Source organism: Gouania willdenowi, chromosome 14, assembly GCF_900634775.1.
Source record: "Gouania willdenowi chromosome 14, fGouWil2.1, whole genome shotgun sequence".
Lineage (NCBI taxonomy): Eukaryota > Metazoa > Chordata > Actinopteri > Blenniiformes > Gobiesocidae > Gouania > Gouania willdenowi.
In genome coordinates, this window is record NC_041057.1 from 22,658,041 (window position 1) to 22,680,248 (window position 22,208).

At 38.0% G+C, this 22,208-nt stretch overlaps 1 protein-coding gene across 1 annotated transcript; it reads right to left on the reverse strand.

Moving 5' to 3' along the window:
* Positions 1-10,137: 10,137 nt before the first annotated feature.
* Positions 10,138-21,772, reverse strand: LOC114475756 (A disintegrin and metalloproteinase with thrombospondin motifs 15-like). Its single transcript, XM_028466838.1, has 5 exons — positions 21,596-21,772; positions 21,409-21,507; positions 21,244-21,317; positions 18,697-18,798; positions 10,138-12,768 (listed from the first exon to the last, which is right to left on the reverse strand). Exon 5 carries the CDS (start codon positions 12,690-12,692, stop codon positions 12,006-12,008), a length of 687 nt encoding a protein of 228 aa, XP_028322639.1. The 5' UTR covers positions 12,693-12,768; positions 18,697-18,798; positions 21,244-21,317; positions 21,409-21,507; positions 21,596-21,772; the 3' UTR covers positions 10,138-12,005.
* Between the last annotated feature and the right edge of the window lie 436 nt (positions 21,773-22,208).

Consider the following 22,208-nt stretch of genomic DNA (forward strand, 5'->3'; position numbering starts at 1 on the left):
TCCAACATGTCTTTGCGGCAGAACGCGTGCTACGCGGTGGGAAACTGGTTGACACACGTAACGGAAAGACAAATATTGAAGAAGAAGAAACGCCACGAGGACCTAGCCGAGGAGGAGCGGAGATGGGCAGAGCAACCCGGGGCAGCGCTGCCTGTGCTGTTTTCATTGATGAGTGACAACGACGCTGTCACGCGCCGTCAATGCTGTGGGATGCTTACGATCGCCGTGCTTCTGCACGGTGACATGTCCCCCCTGATGGACAACTACGTGCAGGTAACGCTGAGGGAAACTGCAAATACAGACTGCGACGCCGACGTGAGACGAGCCGCCAACGACACGCTGAGCTTCACAGCAAACAGGAAGTCCTGAAGAGCCCGTTAAAAGCAAGCGTGATCACATGATCAATACAACTAATCAATTAACCCCATCACATGGTTCTGTCCAAAGCTCAATAAATATTTGCACAACTCGTTGGTTTTGTCCATTTTCTTGGTGATCGTTCTTTGCCTGAAGCAGGTGTTGCCCCTCCCGTGCCCGAGAGGAGTGAGAATGGAAACCCTGAGAAAAGAGTACAAGGGACGGAGATGAGCTTTCCGTTTGCATTGCTCTGCTGCAGAGTTTATTCTGCCCTTCTTAATTAAACACATTTACAATTTGTTTAATAAAATTTTACAAAGTTCAATAAACAATATTCAAAAATGACTGTTAACAATATATCACACATTTACTTTAACATTTATTTATCTATTTCAGCCTAACTCAAATAATATTCTAAAACGTCTCTATTTTTGCATGTATCAAAATAAACAATTACATTTTCTCTTTTCTGTAATTTACCATTCAGTTTATTTTTATATTACCTGTATAACTCAAAATGACAGCCCATGTAATTAAACTTGAACAGCATAAAACTATATAACTGTATACTTTAACTTTCACCACTTGTACCTTTGGTGTTTATATGTTCACTGTCTGTACTACGTTCATTTATAAGGACACATTTACTATTAAACTACTGCCTTATTGTTACTCTAGCAAGTAGCCCGAAAATCTCCGCTAGCATTAGCATGTTAGCATTCACTTTCAAACACACTTTACAACATAAATTAACTTCTAACAACATTCACATTTACACACATACATTGCTAAGGTTGTAAACTACCACCAGCATTGTTTTGTGTGCTTCTGTAACCTTTAACAAACCTGAGAAAAGAGTACAAGGGACGGAGATGAGCTTTCCGTTTGCATTGCTCTGCTGAAGGGTTTATTCTGCCCTTCTGCCCCTTGGTGTCCTAACTCCTGTTCGATGCGCCCCTTGTGGCACATCAAAGTATCGCACCATATAGTTATCTGACAATTTATTGCTTACAAAAAAATGAGTAGGGTCTGTTTTTAACTACTAAAATTAACATAAGAAATGCATTCCTCCTTTAGCTGTTTTTAACCACTTTTTACTATTTTTTTAAAATCATGTTTTAACTATGAGTCTTACACAGGGTTGGGATCAATTACATTTTTCAATTACAATTGTGTCTTGAGCGGCATTTTTTCCAATTCCAATTCCAAATACAATTATATTTTTCCCCTGAAAGTCAATTACAATTACATTCTCAATTACTACAGTTGAAATTCAATGAATCACAATTACGGAGCTTTTAATAAATAATTCCATTAAACTTAACTTTCCTCTTGTGCTAGCGTTCTGTTAGCATCTCTAATGCCAACGGGTCAGTTTGACCCATGTCTTGAATCAACTGTAAAATACAACAAAAAAAATATGATTTATCATCTAATTAGTTTCTCATCTCTTGGTTACCTCGTTACGCATCATGATCAATGAAAATATTTCATATTTTTGATGTGGGAATTTATTTCTGTCAGTGTGCCCCTAGATTTTAATATATATATATATATATATATATATATATATATATATATATATATATATATATTTAAATGGTAAAATGATCCTGAAGAGAAGTGACAGGTAAACTTGATATAAAAGATGTTTGAATTATGTTCACTGTGTGTGTGTGTGTGTGTGTGTGTGTGTGTGTGTGTGTGTGTGTGTGTGTGTGTGTGTGTGTGTGTGTGTGTGTGTGTGTGTGTAAGCCATAGAACTGTAACGATGGTTCCCCTGGTTTGTGTTTGATTAAATTGTAAATGATAATTTTGACGCAAAGTCAATAATCTGAACTGAATTACAATTCAATTACGATTAAAACAGCAACAGGGTAAGAAGGAATAATTAGTTTAAAATGGCAAATAATGGACATGACAAATGGTGAATGTGGTTAAATTGGCAAAAAATAAGCATGAAATCTGGTGAAAAGAGGTTAAAAGTGACAATATTTGGTCAATATATAAAACATTAGGTGGAAAGGGTTTATAAGCTCTAAAAATGTCTTAAAAGTGGAGAAAATGTACAGAAAAGTCATTTAAATGTGATGTAGAAGTGTCAGAAATGGGAGTAATGTAGCAAAAATACATTAAAAGGAGCAAAAATATGGCAAGAAACTGATGTAGTTGCAGAAAAATTGTAAAAATAAGAAAACATTGGCTCAAATTCTTAGTTTCTTGAAGGCATCTGGTGACCACAAATGAGGCCCTGACCCCAAGGTTGAGAACCCTTTAGTTAAAGCTTTCAAAACTTCATTAAGACATTTTTTTCTTCCATTTTTTGTTCATTGTTTTCTTTTATTTGTTTGTTCTATTCTGTTTTGTTTTACTTTTTTTAAATGCAGTTTTGATTGTAGTTAAAATTACATTTTGTTTATTAATTACTGTAATAAACCAGTGTTTCCCAAACTTATATTTCTAATCACAAGTACCACTTTATCTCCAACATTAACCTTGATTTTAGGCCTTTTTATTTATTTATTTCTGATTTTTTTTAGAATTTGAACTTCACCTTTTGGTGTATTTTAATGAGTTGTGTCACAAATGATTATTGGTGGATGAGAAAAACGTCTTTGTGTGCATAAAAAAAAAAAAAAAAAAAGAACAAATTTAAAATGTTAAAAAAAACAAACTGACAAATGTTTATGTACAAGTACCCCTAGACCTAGATCAGGGGTCTGCAACCATTACTCTCTAAGGAACCATTTCACCTCATCTCACCTGGATTAAAGTCTTTCAGAGCTGAAAAAATACCTTCTCAATAAAGACAATACAGTGTATTAAATTATATACAGTCAAAATTATATAGAATAATGTTTGATTAGATTTGATTAGATTGTTATTGATCATCAATAAATAAAACAGTATGCTCATCTTCAAATTCTTACACATCTCAGTTTACAGAAACACAATGTTATATAAATATTTTTTCAGTTAATGTATTTGAAACACATGATCATGTGATCAACACATGCCAATTACTAATTTCTTGCTACACATAAACACACATATTGAACCTGTACATTTGTGGTTAAATTAATCTGTTCCCACACAATTAAAATCTTTATTTTCTTCCAGAATAGTGTTTTTGTTGGTTTAATTTTCTTACCAGGGATTAAAACTTAAGGAAAGTTGATGGTCTGTAGATGTTGCAGGAGGTGAAGTAGGAAAGTGCTGAGTCATTGCACAACGTGATTTATTTTAGGTTAACAAATTGTTATATCTTGATTTTATTTGTCATTAATCATTAATAGCCTCTGTATAAAAAAAAAAAGCCATTGCAAAAGAGTCAAAGAGCCACATAAGGCTCCAGAGCCACAGGTTGCAGACCCCTGCCCGAGGGGGACACGTACTCCAGTTTGAGTATTTAAAAATAGACATAAAGGAAGAGAAGAAGATCTAATGAGTATCTGTAAAAATAAATATTAAATAATAAAACAGTAAATAAATAAAAAATGTGTTTTACTAATTTATTAACGCGGAAGATTCATGTTTTAGTCGGAAATATATGTAGATTCAGCAGTTATACTGTATAATATTATATTATATCTTTAGATAAATATGGTTTAGTGTGTGTGTGTTTTAAACTTCCTGTTGTGTGTGTTGATGTTCTGATGGAGAGCACGTGTGGTCAGAACTCCACCGGGTCGTTCTGCGGTCCTTCCGCCGCGGCCTGTGTGTGACGTAGGACTGAACACCGACCGACCGAGGCTCCTCTGCACGGTGTGAGACACATTTATTATTCTTTTCCTTTTAGAAACATATTTACATTTAGGACGAACGCTTGTCTATGTTTTTATGACACATTTTAGCAGCTGTTGGTGAAGGATTAATTGGTTTAATGTGTTATTCCGCCTGCGCCGCGTTTTTAAATAAATTAGTCCGATTGAAAACAGCCTTTTATTATTTTTAATATTTATACCAGATGGTTTCTAAAATAACTAAATGTATCGCCATCGTATTTACCTTTTTACAAAAAGACGTTAAAAAGGGAGTGGAATAATAAATCTGTTAAACGCGCTTTGAAAACAAGGATATTTAACTTTTTAAATGTTTAAATAAGGAGATGAGAAAATAGTAATTTTGACAGAAATCATCACCAAATTTATAATTGTAGATTATTATTCTGTCTGTTTTGAATGTTAATAATGAAAATAAAAATAAAAAAACACGCACACACAGTCCAGGTTAACGCGCTTTTTTATTCTTCTAAAGTAAAAGTCTTGGACAACACAAGGCAAACACATATTTATAAATGAATATAATTGACATTACATTGCATTACAATGTGCTGAGTACATTTTTTTTTTTTAAATAATTATAATTATTTAATAGTTGATAGTACACCAAAATAAATAATTGTCCAAAATCCAACATAAACTGCGTGAGAAATTACAGCCTGAAATAAATAATCGAGACTCGTTTTTAAACACAAAAAAGAAAAACGCATTTCACTAATATTTAACGACTTTCTAACATTGCTTGATTAAACAGAAAAGAAAACACACACAGTCTGCTTACCATATTAAAAAAGTTGTTATAAATTAGTGCAGTTTTAGCCACAGGCTTTGAAACTTATTGCAAGTTTAAAGAGAGAGAAAAATCATTCTATTCCACACAGAGAAAAACATTAAATATGCAAAAAACACATGCAGAGGGAGGCTTCTAAAGCCATTATTATAGTTACAATCTTTGTACAGAGAAAACAAAGCATTTTAGCTCAAAAAACCCTAAAAAAAAACCATGTTTCAAAATAAAAAGATTTAAAAAGAAAGGCGTGAGCTTTTACAGTTTTGAAATGGGCAAAAAAGACAAATTTACTAGTTTAACACCTTAAAAATACAAACATTTAAAATAACAATTATTGTTCTTTTTATTTGCTAATAAATAAAAGATGATTCATTGTTACCAATAAATCTTGGATTTAAAAAAAAAGAAATTAGAGGAATTAAGTAATTTATAAACTATTTTAGAAGGTGTCAACATTTTATCAACAGAATAAAATTGTTCAAATCGTTTGAAACGAAATAAAGAAAAATGCATTTGCAAAAATGCCAAAAATATTGTTTGGAAATGTTCTTTTCCTTTAATGATAGTTACCTGTTTTTAAAATATGGCAAATTAATATGATGAATATTAATTAAAATGAAACAACAAATAAAAGGTTGAGTTCAAACCAAACTGGAATAAGTGAAATAAAAATGGGAACAAAGAAAATAGTGATAAAGGAAAACATTTACAGTAAGTTCTATTGCAGACTTTCAATGTAAGGTGATTAGAAAATTGTTCTTTTCCTTTAACGATAATCATACCATTCGTTATTAGAATTAATAATATAGTTAAAACCAAACTGGGATAAGTGGCATTAACTACTCCAACTACTGAAAAATAAAGATGCAAAGCTTAAAAACAGAGGAAAACATTTAAGGTCTCATGTAGACTTTCAATGTAAGGCGATTATAAGATTGAAGAACCCGCATAAAGATTTATCATTGCTTATTTAGGAAGAACCTCATTAAGGTGTTAATTGTTTCCATTGGCTTCCGTCCAGTGTTTCCTCCACTCTATGTAGGTCAAATTTACAGTAACTTACAATGCACTTTATTTTTTGACACGTTATTTCCTGTTCAATAAGCTTTAGCAGCTAGCATGCGAGCACCTGCATGCTATCAGTCAAACATTAGCGCTAGCCGTCAGGTCGAGGTCACCCCATTCAAACTTTCCACTCAGTGCACATCAGTGGAAAATACACACGGTCACAAATTAAACTGGTTTCTGATGCAGAAATGTGTTCATAAAATAGAGACAAGCTACAATGATCTCATGCAAAGGACTTTCAATATCGGCGAGTGGTGAATTAACCCAAACTCTGGGGTCAAAAATAAAAATGAAGAAGTCACATAAAGAAAAAATTGTTATATTCCAAGAAAGACTAATCTTTATACTGTAAATTAAAACTGAAATCTGATTTTTTTCTTACATTGCACATGCATTTTAGGCCAATAAAAATAATTTCAGTACATGTCACCCAAGAACCAATGCATATATGTGACTAATCATTAGTGATGTAAACAGTCTCTGTTCATAGCTCTAAGCTGATCACATTACAGGGAGCTGAGACATATGCTAAGTAGTTTACTGAAGACATGATCCAAACATGTTCCCAATAAACTTTTTTTTTCATGTTTTAGGGTCTGACATGTCCACCAGATAGGATGTATAGCACATATTTTTCTATATTCTGAGAGAGTAGGTGGAGCTTATTACTATACCATATTTATATTTCCTATGTGATGGAAGAAAAATAAGGAAAATCGCACGAAAATCGTCCATATCTCAAAAAATGTTAATCTGATCAAACTAAAAATATAAAGTGTACCTATTGATAAAATTGGTAAAAAATAAAATAATAATTGAGACTGAAGTGCGTGGGTCATTTGTTGAAAAGACATGAAATCAGAAAACAACCTGAGCAAATGTTCTTGTGCATTTTACTCATGTTTCATCTGCTTCCACTTTATTTTAATGCTGAACTATACATTTTTTGTATGTCATGAGCAGTTTCCTCCTACACATTCATATGGTTACAGCTTAAACCTGAAGCAAACTCTACTAGTATAACATGTGTACTACTACTAACTGTACTCACCTATGTTAACTAGAGAAGTATAGTGTCACTAGTACTACTAGTTAGCATTATATGCTAAAAGAGGCCAGAAAAAAACAAATCCAGACTTTTCATTGGCTTTTGAAAATATTCCAACCAATCATTGACCTGGATTTGGTTCTAATCCCTCCTACTTTATTTGCATTAGGTCTACTAGTACCACTAGTAAACTAAATATGGAAAGCCATTTGAATTATACAACTAGTGCTACTAGTCTACTACAACAGGTGAGATTTTAAGTGTACTAGTAGTACTAGTTAACAAATTTAAGTTTTACTGGTTGGCCTAAAGGTTTTTGGTAAACTAGTAGTACCAGGAAAGGCTTGTGTTTTCACTGGTAACATACTACAACTCTACTAGTACTACTCGTAACACAAGGTTGTCTACTAGTAGACAATTTTGCTTTACTAGTAGAGTCTACTCTTTACTAGCAAAACTGCATTTTACTAGTACTTGTACTCAATTTTAGTAGACTATCGACAATCTACTAGTACTACTAGTGGGATTGTGTGTGTAATACTAGTAAACTAAAATGTAGTTTTACTTGTAAAACACTAGTTTGTGAGTACAGCTGACTAGTAAAGCAAAAACAATGTTGTGTTACTCGTCGTTCTTGGAAAGCTTTGTGTTAACTGATAAAAACCAAAAGATTTACTAGTACTACTAGTACACAAAGGTCTACCCATGCTCCTGTGCGACAAAAACCTTTACTAGCAAAACTCAATTTTACTAGTACACTGTAGGAACCCTGGTCGATGGTCAAAAGGCGGTAAAAACACTGTCGCACGTTTGGAATTTTATTACACTTTTATGACTCAAAAACAGACAATGGAAAAATGGACCAAGGAACATTTCTTCAAATCCCAGCCCTTCTTCTTGCAGACCTTTTGCTGACACCCATCCTCCCCAAAGAACAGACACCCCACAGAGATAACAGGGATGTAACCTGACACCCTACACCAGAGACATCCTCTTCAACATGAAGATTAAAAAGGAAGAAATAAAAATAAAACCTATACACCATCTGATGCTTTAAAGGCAGAACTGTGATTTAAATGAATTTCAGACATGGGACCTCGATTTTAACCATTTGTCTACAGGAAAGAGACTCATCGTGTGCCTCCATCTGACATATTTAAGCACTAATGCAATCACATTTCAAGGGAAATGTTTATAACTTCATATTCCATGATCATTGATCAAAAGTGTATTTGTCCTCCTTTGTTATGCTTAAAGCTAGAAATAATTCAAATCAGTCATTTAAGGGATAATCAATTGAAAGTCATGTTTCAAGAGTTCATGCAATTGGCACACACCCATGCTCCATTTTAGACCTAACATGGTAACACCCTATCTGGTTTTATGACTCTTTGTTTAAGAAGCACATGTGGGATAGCCCCACCATTTTGTCTTCTTTACAGGAAAGTTAAGCCTCCCGCTTCTTTCTGCCAGCCAATCAGGTTTCACTCATTCCCACACTGCAGATGTGTTTTGAACAATCAGATAACCTCTTGACATGTTTATAAAAGGCCTCGCTCCCCCTTTTCACACCCTCTTGCTTCTCTCTTACGTCCTCCTCTTTGCATCTGACTTAACAGTTAGATGTTATTCAGTTTAGTGATGCTGAATTTTTGAGATATTGATTGAACTTCTCTCCAGTCAGGGAGTGGCTACCAGCCATTCCCACAATGACTAACTTTAAGTTTTATCTCCATTTTTGAAATTAACCAAGCAGTTTTTAATTTTTGGAGCAAATCAATTTTTATAGCCTCCCATGAGTAAGCTTTAATGAACTCTAGCATCTTTGATTTGAGAACATGTTAGTTAAACTACCCATCGACGTCCAGGAGTGGTGCCGTGTAGGAGAACCAGAACCCCAGCCAGGCCGACAGTATCCCGCGGGCCCGTACAGTGAATGAGCGGAAAGCGTCTTCGGAAAAACGCAGGAAAAGCTTTTTCCCCACACACTGCTGGTTACGCAGAAGGAGCTGTCATCATCACGCCTGTTCGAAGGAGGGTAAAACTGCACGCACACACAATTCTGGCAAAAAGGTGGTTTATAACTTAACAAATTCTCTCAATCGAAAATTCTAGATTCATAGTCCATATTTTTCATGTTGGTAAAGTTTTATTAATTTCATTACTTTAACTTTCCATTTTCCTTCTTCCTCTTCCTCAGAGCGTTAGGAAATCCCTATAAATCCCAAATTCACGTAAACATCTAAAACACTCAGAATGTGTATATACCATACATCTGTGTTAAAATGTACATTTTGTGTGATACCAATGAGTCAAAATAACCGTGAATGATTGTGAGACTGCCTAATCTATCATCGTGGTAATAGCCTGTATAATAAACATGTACATATTGTAAACGCTGTGTTTTTTTTATTGACATTTAAACCTTTATTAAACCTCTATTCTGACGTCAAGAACCCACTACAAAAACAGGGAACTGTAACAATTAATTAAAATAAAGTGATCTAGGACACTTAAAACTCAATTCTAGATGGCACCTCTGGCAACGAACATATTAAAATTTAATAATTAATATTTTTGAATATTAATCATCCTTTGTTCCCCTACACACTCAAAAATAACTTGTGCGTGTACTAGTAGTCCTAATGCAAATTAAATAGGAGGGATTAGAACCAAATCCAGCTCCCTGATTGGTCGGAATAGTTTCAAAAGCCAATGACAAGGTTTTCCCCGCCCTCTTATTAGCATCTATGTCTTACTAGTCATACTGGTGACCCTTTTAAACCAAAGTTGACTACATGTGCTATTGTACTTTGTGAGTACTAGTAGAGTTTAACTATGGTTGATATCACTGGTATATTTATGCTCAAACCTTCATTAAAATAATTAGACTGGTCTAAAGTTGAAGAACATTATGGATTAACAAACAATATTACATTTTTTAAGCTTAATTTGTAGTTCCTAAATCAATTAATGTAAATTCAACAAATGCAGAGAAAAATGAAACGATGCAGGTAAAACTCTTTTGTAATGGCTTTATTTAGGAATAAATATATATATAAAAAAAGTCAAAGACAATTACAAATACTGGGTGTAAAAAAAAAGACTTTAAGAATTATTTACAATGTTTGCACACAGCTGAATTAATGTATACATAGTATACAGGACAGCCCATGTGGGTCATTGGGTTCTTTTGCTGTACAGAGTGCAAAAGCAGATAAAAAAAACAACGTGAACATAATAACACTGGGTTCATCCTGGAGTTTAAAGGGGAAATGTTGACGCTCCCTCAGCACCCCAACATGGCTTCACTGACTGACCTTAACAAATGAAGGGCGTGTTTCCTGTTTACTGTTCAGAAAGTTCAACTTAGCAAACTGATCATTCTGTATGTGTTGGAGGTGATTTCATCCTTCAGACGTCACCCAGCCTGTTGGATCCAAGGCTACGTTCACACCGCCGGCCAATACCTCCAAAATCCGACGTTTTTTACCCATATCTGATCTATTAAAGTCAGTTTGAAGAGCAAAATAATCCCACCAAGGCCACTTTCATATGTGCACGTATCTAATATTTTCCAAAGCAAAGCCGTCTGAATGATCAGCTCGCATTTATCTGACCTCTACATCACTGAAATGAGATAAACGTCACAATTCTGCATCCCAGGAGAAAAAACCAAGAGTTTACAAGAACAATCAGTGATCGCAAACCTCTGCCAAGAGTCAAATCTCCTCTTTTCCAGATATTCTCAGTTATCTGGATCAATAATCTTGATCAAGGTACATCATCATTCACACTTTAAGGCTTGGAACAAACTTATGTCCCCATTAATAATCATACAGCAGGTCACAATGTATTTGGCAGCCATCTTAGTTTTAGTCATTTCAAAATGTGATAGTTTTAGTCCAGTTTTAGTTTGACAAAAACTCAAAAATAAGGGCGTAACTGAAATTCTGCGATATATCAAGATATTTCGCTGCGCGATTTTTGTATCAATCCAAATAATTTTCAAATCCATTTTTTTAAAAAAAAAACATTTAATTGCGCTAACATGCATAGTACGTATACACCCGGTCACTAGGTGTCAGTGAACGCACCATCAGACACTTTTATAGATGTATGTGGTTACCTTTTTAAAATAATTTAAGAATTTAACAGAATCAGAATCTGTTGTAGATGCAAAAGGCAAACTTTTTGGAAGAAGTTGATAAACATTCCACTGATTTTTGCTTCTTCTCACAAGTTTAGATATACAGTATATATATCACTTTTCTGTGTCCTGAGTTCTTTTTTCTTCTAGGGGGCGTGGCCAGCCTGACTAAACTGTCAAGTTGGCCACGACCAGAAATAACACATAAAGACACATCAAAGCAGTCAGCAGATGCCTCTGAGGAAGACTGACTGTTGACAGTCGAAACATCAAAGTACATTTTCTGAAAAAAGTTGTCTAAATAAATGAAACCTTAACATATTATTTCAAAAAAGAAGACAAAATTAACTTAATAGAATTGATCCAGTATCAGTAAATGCAAAATGCAATGGAATCTTCCATGGCCACATGACCTAAGTTCTATCTTTGGTGAAAATTTTGTAAAAAAATATGTGAAGTACCGTACTTATGATGTAATCCTGCTAAAGGCCAAACAAATAAATAAATGTTGATGAAATATGAACCTTTTGCTGGAGGTAATGACGAGATGCCTCCATCTTTACTTTGTTACCTCACGATTTCTTCTTCTGCACATTCAGTTCAAACTATAAACTGCTAGAACACAAATACAAACTGCGCACTGAGACCTGCTGTCTGAACGTAGCCTCATTGTTGGCGCTCCATCATCTTTTCTGTTCCTGTGATGGAGTCTGGGACATGGACACTGTGAGAACCAATGGAAACCAATGGGAACCAATAAGAACCAATGGGAACCAATAGGAACCAATGGGACGTTAGATCCTAGAGTCACTAGCACTCTCTCAGGTTACAGAAGTCCAGCTCCTGTGGTTTCCTGAGCCCAGAGCAATGGTCCCTCTGCAGGATCAGTTCCGTGTGTGTGCAGTGCAGCGCTCGCCTCTTGAATCCTTTCCCACAGCTCCTGGAGCAGGACGACCACGCCCCCACATGCCACTGGGGGCAGGGCTTCCCACACGCCCTAGTCTCTGCTGGTCTCTGAGAGGCGTCACAGTCCAGCCCTGGCTTCCCGTCCGGCCTCAGACACTGCACCGCCCTCGTCTGGACCCCCTCCCCACAGGAGGTGGAGCACGCGTCCCAGTTCATAAAAATCCACTTGGGTGTGCTAGAGTCCTCCTTGTCGTACGACGCCTTCAACGCGTCGTTGTCGTCGTCCTCTTTGTCCTCGTCCAGGACGCTGTTGTGTGATGTCATGCGCGCCTCCTTCTTCAGAGCCTTGTCCTCTTTGCTGGGGCGGGGCATGTAGAAGGAGTAGCGTATGCGCGGCGGCGTTAGCTTGCCCGCACACAGCACCTCTATGGTCAGAGTTTCTCCCAGAGGTTTGACGCCGTGCAGCGTCTCTGATTGGCCGGTGGTCCCGCTGTATCGCAGCAGGCTGCCCTTCACTAACACGTCCCTCTCCCCCGCAGACACGATGTAGTTCCCATTCTTTACTGCCAGGAAGTTGTCGTCGCTCCTCATTCCTCTGTAGCTGCGCTGACGGATGTCGATGTTCGCTGATCCAGCCGGGAGCAGGACCACAAAGTTATAGCCGTGCCTGCAGATAGAAAACACACACCAGAGCTTGTAAAACGCCAGGAATACAGTGTAGATTAGAGGACATGCTCAGGTCTCAGAGTGAAGTATCAGGTATCAGGAAAAGCTGTTATTTATTAGACCAAATGGACTCATGACTCAGCAAAACCTCCGTCAAATGACACGGCCTCCGGCTTCAAAATAAAAGTCGTCAAACCCAACGGAGACATCACAAAGAGCCGTCTGCTCCAGGAGCAGGACACAGACAGTGGGCACAGGGCGCTGAGACAGAAGCCCCAGTCCAGACGCTATTCACTAACACAATACAGGACCACTGCAGCTGTAGTGTTATCCAGAATGTTGTTACGTGTGTTACCACTAGGGGCAGACCATGCATAGAGTGTGCGTGTATACTGCAGGAAAAGGACAGGAGTGAAGAAGGTATGTGTGGCAGCCATGATAATAAAGAGGCTCCGTGTTCACCCAAAGCAGCGGTCTTTATTTGTAAAAGAACCCAACACAACATGGTGTCAGAAGTGGGATTTTGGAGAAGAACCATGGCTAGCGCACATAACTGTGAGAGGAAACAGAGTGACTTTCAAGCTAGATTCCGGGGCGGATGTCACAGCTATTTCTGAACTTATATTCAAAGACTGCAAAGGCAAAAATGAACAGTTGGAGAAAGCACAAAAACCACTCTATGGCCCAGGTGGATCTGCACTGCATGTGTTAGGGTCTACCACAGAGACTCTCATACATGGCGACAGAAGCACGATTGAGAAAATCTATGTAGTCAGGAACTTACGCGTGGCACTACTAAGCAGAACAACTTCTGTGAGACTGAAACTAATCGCCAGAGTTTGTAGTATAGACCAAGAGACAGTGAGTAAAGTGTATCCCAGGTTATGCAATGGTCTTGGGCTCACTCAGAAGCCATACACAATAAAATTAAAACCTGATGCAAAGCCCTTTTCACTCAAGGTGCCAAGGCGTGTGCCACTGCCGCTCATGGGCAAAGTCAAAGAGGAGCTGGAGAGGATGGAAAGGTTGGGAGTAATTAGTCGTGTCGAGGAGCCAACAAATTGGTGCTGTGGCATGGTTGTGGCTCCCAAAAAGGACAAAGAAAAAGTGCGTATCTGTGTGGACATGACACCATTAAACGAGTCAGTGTGTCGTGAAAGATACATCCTCCCCTCTGTGGAGCAAACACTAGGCATGCTTACAGGCGCTCAGTACTTTTCAAAGCTCGACGCCAACATGGGCTTTTGGCAAATACCACTGTCCAAAGAGTCGGCCCCCTCACCACTTTCATTACGCCATTTGGCAGATACCACTTCAACCGTTTGCCATTTGGTATTTCCAGTGCGCCCGAACATTTCCAAAATATGATGGTGACGGAGGTTACAGCGGGTCTCGAGGGAGTCTTCTGTCACATGGACGATATCCTGGTCTGGGGATCCACCATGGAGCAGCATGACAAAAGACTGCATGCAGTCCTGGAGCAAGCGGAGAAAGCAGGTGTTACATTAAATATGTCAAAATGCGAGTTTGGCAAAAGAAAAGTCAAATTCCTTGGGTTTATTGTCTCAGCAGTAGGACTGAGTCCTGATCCCGAAAAAACCCAAGCTGTTCAGGACATGAAGGAGCCGAGCAACGTGAGTGAGCTCAGGAGCTTTCTCGGGATGGTGAACCAATTTGGGAAGTTTATTCCAAACCTGTCGGAAAAAGACAAGCCATTGAGACACTTGCTTTCAACCAAGAACATGTGGTATTGGGGGCAAGATCAACATAAGGCGTTTCACAACCTGAAACAAGAATTGTCTTCTGCTCCCGTGCTACAGCTCTATGACCCGAACAAACCACAGAAGATCTCTGCTGACGCCTCTTCATATGGGCTGGGGGCGGTCATGTTACAGCGGGAGGGAGATGTGTGGTCACCAGTTGCTTATGCTTCCCGATCACTGACACCGACAGAGCAGCGCTACGCACAGCTAGAAAAGGAAGCGCTGGCTCTCACCTGGGCATGCGAGAGGTTTAATGACTTTATTCTTGGCCTGCACTTTGAACTTGAAACTGACCACAAACCACTAGTGAGTCTACTGGGAGGACAAGCTTTGGATGCACTTCCACCAAGGATTCAGAGATTTCGCATGCGCCTAATGAGGTACGCGTACACTATAAAGCACATCCCTGGCAAAAGTCTCACCATAGCTGACACACTCTCACGCTTACCGCTCACAAACAGTGTTATTCACACAGACACTGATCTTATGGAGAACACTAACATTTATGTTGAGTCTGTGCTAGAGGGTCTTCCTGCAAGCAGCAAATATCTGGCAGATCATCAAGGACAGCTGCGGTCTGACAGCGTCTGCTCCCAAGTCATGAAGCAGATGCAGAGAGCACGCCCGTCAGGCAGTATGGTGGCCGGGTTTAAGCAACCAGATCAGTGAACTTGTTCTCAAATGCAGACAGTGCATACAAGAAAGAGTCAATGTGAGAGAGCCTTTAATGCCCACAGACCTACCAGAAAGGCCATGGCAGAAATTAGGGGCTGATTTGTTTACTCTGAAAGATAAAAGCTACCTGTTACTGATAGACTACTTCTCTAGGTACGTAGAGATTGCCCAGCTCAGCCCAACTCGCTCTGCCAATGTAATTGTGCATTTGAAGTCAATGTTTGCACGTCATGGGATACCAGAGACACTGATCACAGACAATGGTCCGCAGTTTTCGTGTCGGGAAATGGAACACTTTACAAAGGAATACTGTTTTGAGCATATCACCAGTAGTCCCAGATACCCCCAGAGCAATGGCGAGGCGGAAAGGGCTGTCAGGACGGTTAAGGACCTCCTCAAGAAAGCAAGTGATCTGTACAGGGCACTATTGGCTTACAGAACCACAGCGCTGGCAAACGGCTACAGCCCAGCACAGCTTCTTATGGGGCGTAGACTCCGTACCACCTTGCCAATGCTTCCAGAGGCTTTGCAGCCATGTGTGCCAGATCTACGACAGGTGCGTCATGGGGAGAGGGAGAGAAGGCTGAGACAAACGGAGCGTTTCAATGCAAGGCACAGAACGAGAGATTTGGACAAACTGTTACCCAGACACTCAGTTTGGATTACTGATGCAAAAGCACAGGGCACAGTGACATCTGTCCACCAAACCCCACGGTCCTATGTCATCAGTGGACCACATGGGACAATCAGAAGGAACCGCAGTCATCTCATGCCTATACCCATGTCAGAGACTCAGACTGAACTACAGCTGACTCAGTCTAATGAGAAGATCATTCCTAGAGAGGCTGTTTCTGAGCCTAAAGCACAACAAGGTGTTGTCCGAACTAGGTCTGGTAGGGAGGTGAAAAAACCAGAAAGGTTAAATTTGTAAAAGTTATGCAAATGTTTCTGATATGCACAATTGCTTTAAAAATGCAATATGAGATGTTTTGCATAAGAATGTTATATTTTTCATGTAATAATTGTTCAAAAGAAAAACAAAAAATGGTATGGGTTTGTTAAAAAGTAAAGAAGTTTTATTTGCCCTAATATAGTAGGTGACCAATGTGAACTGAGACAATTTCATATTCTAAATGTGTTTTGTGTGTTTACAGCTGAGAAGGGTCAACCTAACTTCAGTAAGGGGGATGTAGTGTTATCCAGAATGTTGTTACGTGTGTTACCACTAGGGGCAGACCATGCATAGAGTGTGCGTGTGTACTGCAGGAAAAGGACAGGAGCGAAGAAGGTATGTGTGGCAGCCATGATAATAAAGAGGCTCCGTGTTCACCCAAAGCAGCGGTCTTTATTTGTAAAAGAACCCAACACAACAGCAGCCACGGCCCATCATGGCCCCCAGTGCAGAGGAAGCACTGGGATAGTAATCCTAAAAGATAAAACAACATAAAAGAACAATCCGAAAAATGATAAAAACAACATTAAAAAAACAATCCTAAAACAACATAAACAAAGACAGTCATCAACATCCCCCGCCAAAAAAAAAAACTTTCAAACTCCATCAAGCTATTGATATCTTGAAGCCACACACGGTATTTAGTTAAACAGTTTTTTAAGAAAAAAAATTAACGCGGACAGACGGACGCATAGACGGACGCAGCTCTAACCTATATCCCACTTCCACACTTTGTGGCGGGAGATAAAAAATACCACTATACAAAAAGTCTGCTAGCTTAATCAGAATCAGAATCAGAATCAGAATCATCTTTATTCGCCAAGTGTATGTTGTACACACGAGGAATTTGACTCGGTCAACTGTGCTCTCTCCAATAGTGAAAACAAAAAATTTTCAACAATAAACAATCAGCTAGAAAAGATGAAAATAAGTATAAACATAAGTATAAATATAAACAGTAGTTAGACTAGAATGTGCAAATAACAAGATGATAATAATAATAATAATAATAATAATAATAATAATAATAATAGTATAAAAAAATAATTAAATAGATACAAAATAAAAATAAAAAAATAAGATAAAAGAAGGAAAATAATAGAAAAGAAAGATAATAATAAAATATAATAATAATAAAAGGAAAATAGTGCAGTAGAGCATTGATAAGTAGTGCAGGAGAACATTTAAATTAAAGGTATGTACATGAACATTCTCAGTGTCAGATTGATCCAAGGTTGTTATGTTTGGTTCCAGGGTTTTTTCACAGAAACAGGACTGACACTCTTTGACTGTTTAGTGTTGATCAGAGTGACAGCCTGGGGGAAGAAACTGTTTTTATGGCGGGTTGTTTTGGCGTACAGAGATCTGTAGCGTCTGCCAGAGGGGAGGAGTTTAAACAGATTGTGTGCAGGGTGGGAGGGGTCTGCAGTGATGCTACCTGCCCGTTTCCTGACCCTGGACAGGTATAAGTCTTGGATGGAGGGCAGATCAACACCAATGATCTTTTCTGCAGTCCTGACTATCCTTTGTAGTCTGTGTCTGTCTAGTTTGGTTGAAGATCCAAACCAGACAGTGATGGAGGTGCACAGAACAGACTGAATGATGGAGGTGTAGAACATGATCAGCAGCTCCTGGGGAGCTACTACGGCAACAGTGTTAGGTCAAAACACACTGCATGCCTTCCAGCTAAACAAAGAAGACACCTTAAAATAGCTACAATCGGAACAATGGAATGCCTTTAACCTCATAAAACCAGTAGGAGTTACATGAACGAAGCATTTCCTTGTTTGTCAAACATGGCAACCTCCACAAGCGTGTGCTAGAATTGCTTTTAATTTCATATGCAGGTCATAAATCGCCTCTCATTCTAAGGAGGTCATGACTTCGACGACATTTGTTTGTTAGCAGGATAACATCAAAAGTACTTAAATTCCATTTTACCCAAAGATAGACCTCACACAGTGAATGATTACATTAATAATGGAAGGGATCCGGATCAATATACTAATTCTGGAATAGTTTTAGAAAAATCAAAAAATCCCTATCACTCAAAATTGGTGAATTTTTTAAAAGTTCACATCTTGATTTGTAAATGACTGAGCTTAATGAAATTTGATTAATTTATGTCAGGTTAATTCCTCAATTCCCCCACGAGTTTCAGCCCATTGTATCCGAATTGCACATTTCACTGTACTTAAAAAAAATAAAAATAAAAAAATACATTTGAACCTACTGTATCATTATAAATGGGACAGAAATGTCTACCAAGCCTTTAAAGTGTGAATGATCATAATACCATGAACAGGATCACTGATCCAGATAACTGTGATTATCTGGCAAAGAGGATATTAAGCACTTGGTGAACATTGAGCTCTTATTGCCTCATATTCCTATTAGTAAAGTTTGTCTTTTTGCCTTTCTGAATTGAGTTGTGTATCCTTTTAAAATCACAAAAATGTTAGAGAACTCCTAATGACATTTCCAAATGGTCCATTTAGTGGTAAGCTTTTGCTTTGTTCAGAATATTCCCACCAACTACCTCTGCGTTCATTCCCACTATCCTGGAAGGGACTGCTGCTGCACCAAGGATAAACGCTCCAGGCAGCTCCAGCTCCTTCGACACAGAGTTCATGTTGTATTCCTGGGAGACACAAGAAGAGAACATAATGTTTTAAACAAACCATTCACCTGCATGCACATGGGTTTTAGTGCCTTTAACCCTCCCATTATCCACAATTATTACTAACACACTTTACCCTTGGGGTCAATCTGACCCCAGGAATATTTGCCTCAAGAAAATGAGTGAATCAAGTTTTTGTGTCAGGCACTTTGTTTATTTGTTAAATACATAAATAACACTTGTCCTGAATGTGATTTACTTTAAAAACTACTTTCAGCAACTTAGAGCTGCCATGTAAAAAGCAACACTACATAATTTAATCACATTTCAGCGTTAATGAAGGAAAAAGTCAAGTGACACAAAATGTTGTTATTGTGCTGCTAGTGATTAATAAAAGAGTCTTTGTGGCTCCACTGACTTTGACCCATTATTGTTTTTCTTGTAAAACTATTGATAAAAAACAAATGGTTTATATCACTTATTGCCATTTTGAGGAAAAATATAGAGATATGAATGTTGGTCCATATCACCCAGGCCTAATGTAATCAAAGCAGTAACGTTTTATCTTGTAAAAGATATTATTGTCCAAACTGTGTGAAATGAGGGGTTCACACACTGTTTAAAGTAAGATTTTATTAACATGAGTGTGTTGCCTCAATAACAAATAGAAATCACTAGACTGATATGCTGCCTTAAAGTTAAACAAAGTAAAAAGACTGTGTGTGACTAAAATAACATGTCAGCCCTTTTGTTTGATGTTAATTGTACTTGGAACCAGTTTGATAATTTGCTTACATACAATTTTTTAAAAATTTTAAAATGATCTTGTCTTAAATGACCTTTTATTCCTTTTTTCCATTTAGGGTGATGATTATAAGTAGGTGACTTTAAAATAGTCTAAATTATTTGAATGAAAAAAAATCGTGATTTTACCAAGAATAAATTGCGATTTTTCCTCATATCGCCCACTCCTACATGTGTGTATGTCTGTGCTAGACATTAACTTAAGTTAATTAAAACTCTTGTTCAGCTACTAGCAATGTTATGAACACTGGTAGTAGCTGAATTACACTTGTAGGTTATATCAGCATAAATACATAGTAAATGAAACAAATGCCTTGTTAATCTAATGTTCATTTGAACTGTTCTTATTTGATTATTATTGTATGTAATAGTGTATTTCTATGGACATTGAGTCTGCTGCTAAGACATTTTCATTTCTAATTTCTGGTTGATTAAAACTAGCATTAGGAGGACACAGTGCAGGAAGAGCCGCTGGCATGGAGGTGAGGACATCAGTCTTAAGGTATAAATCAACGGTAAAACAGGCCAAAGCCATGTTAAAAAGGACACATTTTTTTCTCCAGAATGCATCAGGTCACTTAAGTCTCATTCTTGTCATTTTCTGAAACTTGGCAGCCCTGTGATAATTATATGCTTGATCAATTGTATCCATACACAGTTTCCGTATCAGTATACCGACATTCTATCTGTACGCAGCACCCCTCATTGACCAGTTTAGGTCACGTGATAGGTCAGTTTAGGTCAAAACCTAAACCTAACCTTCCCAAACCCAAAAACATATCAATAGCCCCCCGGGACTGTCGGTACATTTTCCGTGTCAGGATGGCCAAGTGGTCTAAGGCGCCTGACTCAAGAATTCGTCCTTCTGCTGCCGTAGGTTCGAATCCCGCTTTTGTCGCATACATTTTTCATTTTAACTTAACACGACAAATTCCACCTCAAAAAATACATATACAAAAAAAATAAACATTTTGGGTATTTCCTGGGTTAGGGCTCAGGATGGTTTTAGGGCTAAAATAAAAGGGTTAGCGGGGTAGCTAAAAATAAATATGAGATTAAAAAAAACTGATGGAACTTTAAGTCACGTGGTGCACCTATCACATCACCTAAACTGGCCAATGAGGGGCGCTGCATATGAATATTTGTTTATATATAACAAGGGTGCCCAATCCTGGTCCTCAAGGGCCACTATCCAGCATGTTTTAGAAGTTTCCCTCTTCCAACACACCTGATTAAAATCATCAACTCATCAACAAGCTCTGCACAAGCCTGATAATGATTCTGATCATTTGAATCAGGTGTGTTGGAAAAGGGAAACATCTAAAACATGCTGGATAGTGGCCCTCGAGGACCAGGATTGGGGACCCCTGATTTATAAGGATCCCCATTATACCCCACTATATACACACTACACACAAACCAAACCACCCCTCAACCCAACAGATGTAGTTTAACAAGTCTTTTGAATTTATCCACATTTAAAGTGAGTTTGGTGTGACCAGGCAGTGAGTTCCATTCTTTCATAACCTTTTTTTTTTTTTAATAGACAGTGAGTCTATTGATACGTTTTCGTAGACACTTTCTTTTGGGAATGATAAACATTGATTGGGGTCAAATTGACCCCAACGATAAGAGGTGGTAACAAATAAAATGAAAGAACACCTTATCTTTTTGCACCAAAGGGACGAGATAGGGTACACCACCAACATCAGCAATGCGGGGGTTTCCACACAAACCTGCAGGACATAAGGTGACCAACTCTGAACACATACACATGTTTGTTTTATTGAGTAATATAGTTGTGCAAGAGGGAGGTAGGGAACGGACCTGGGACTGGAAACGTAAAGGGTTCTTTGGTGAGATCTGGACAGTCCACAACACTGACCTCAACTTCTGCAAAGTTGCTTTTCAGTCCAGTTTGTAACACTGCACAACACAACAACAACAACAACAGTGTGTGTTTAACAGCCCGCCTGTGTCACTGTGCACGTGTGTGTGTGTGAGGGGTCCTCACCGTGTTGGAGCTCCTCCAGGGAGGGCGCGTGCAGCTGGATCTTCTCGGTGGTGCTGGTTGTGTCCATGATGGTGTCAGAGTCTGACTGTGTGCTGTTAACGTAGAGGGAGAGAAGAAGCAGCACAGCAGTGGGTAAAGTTCAGCCAAAGAGTATGTGACAACAAGATAGTTACACTCCCAGGAAAAGCTCGTCCGTCTGCACTTAAGAAACATGAAAACAATAAACCGGGGATGCAAGAAGATGGAGGAGAGAAACAATGTCCTGCATCAGCTCTAAGGAACTAGACTTCCAAGAAAAACTACTTTGGGTTGTATTTATTCAGTTTATTTCTCTCTTTTTTTTTTGTACTTTCAAAATATGGTAAAATTATGCTATTTTTTTTTTTAAATTTTTTTTTTATCAAAACAGTATATAATTTTATGGTATGGTAGAAATTATTTGAAAAATCTGAATAAAAACACTTTCATAATCCCAGGGAGAAATTACGTTGTTTCTTGTTTATTTGTTGTTTTTGGTTTCCAGTGGCTCCAAAGCAGAATTTATTTTCTATTTTTTAATGTGAAAAGAAACACTAACAACATATCAAAATAATACAAATATACAAGTATAAGC

What these genes read in the sequence shown, in the direction of transcription:
- LOC114475756 (XM_028466838.1), bottom strand. Translation starts at nt 12,692, where the DNA reads ATGAGGAGCGACGACAACTTCCTGGCAGTAAAGAATGGGAACTACATC.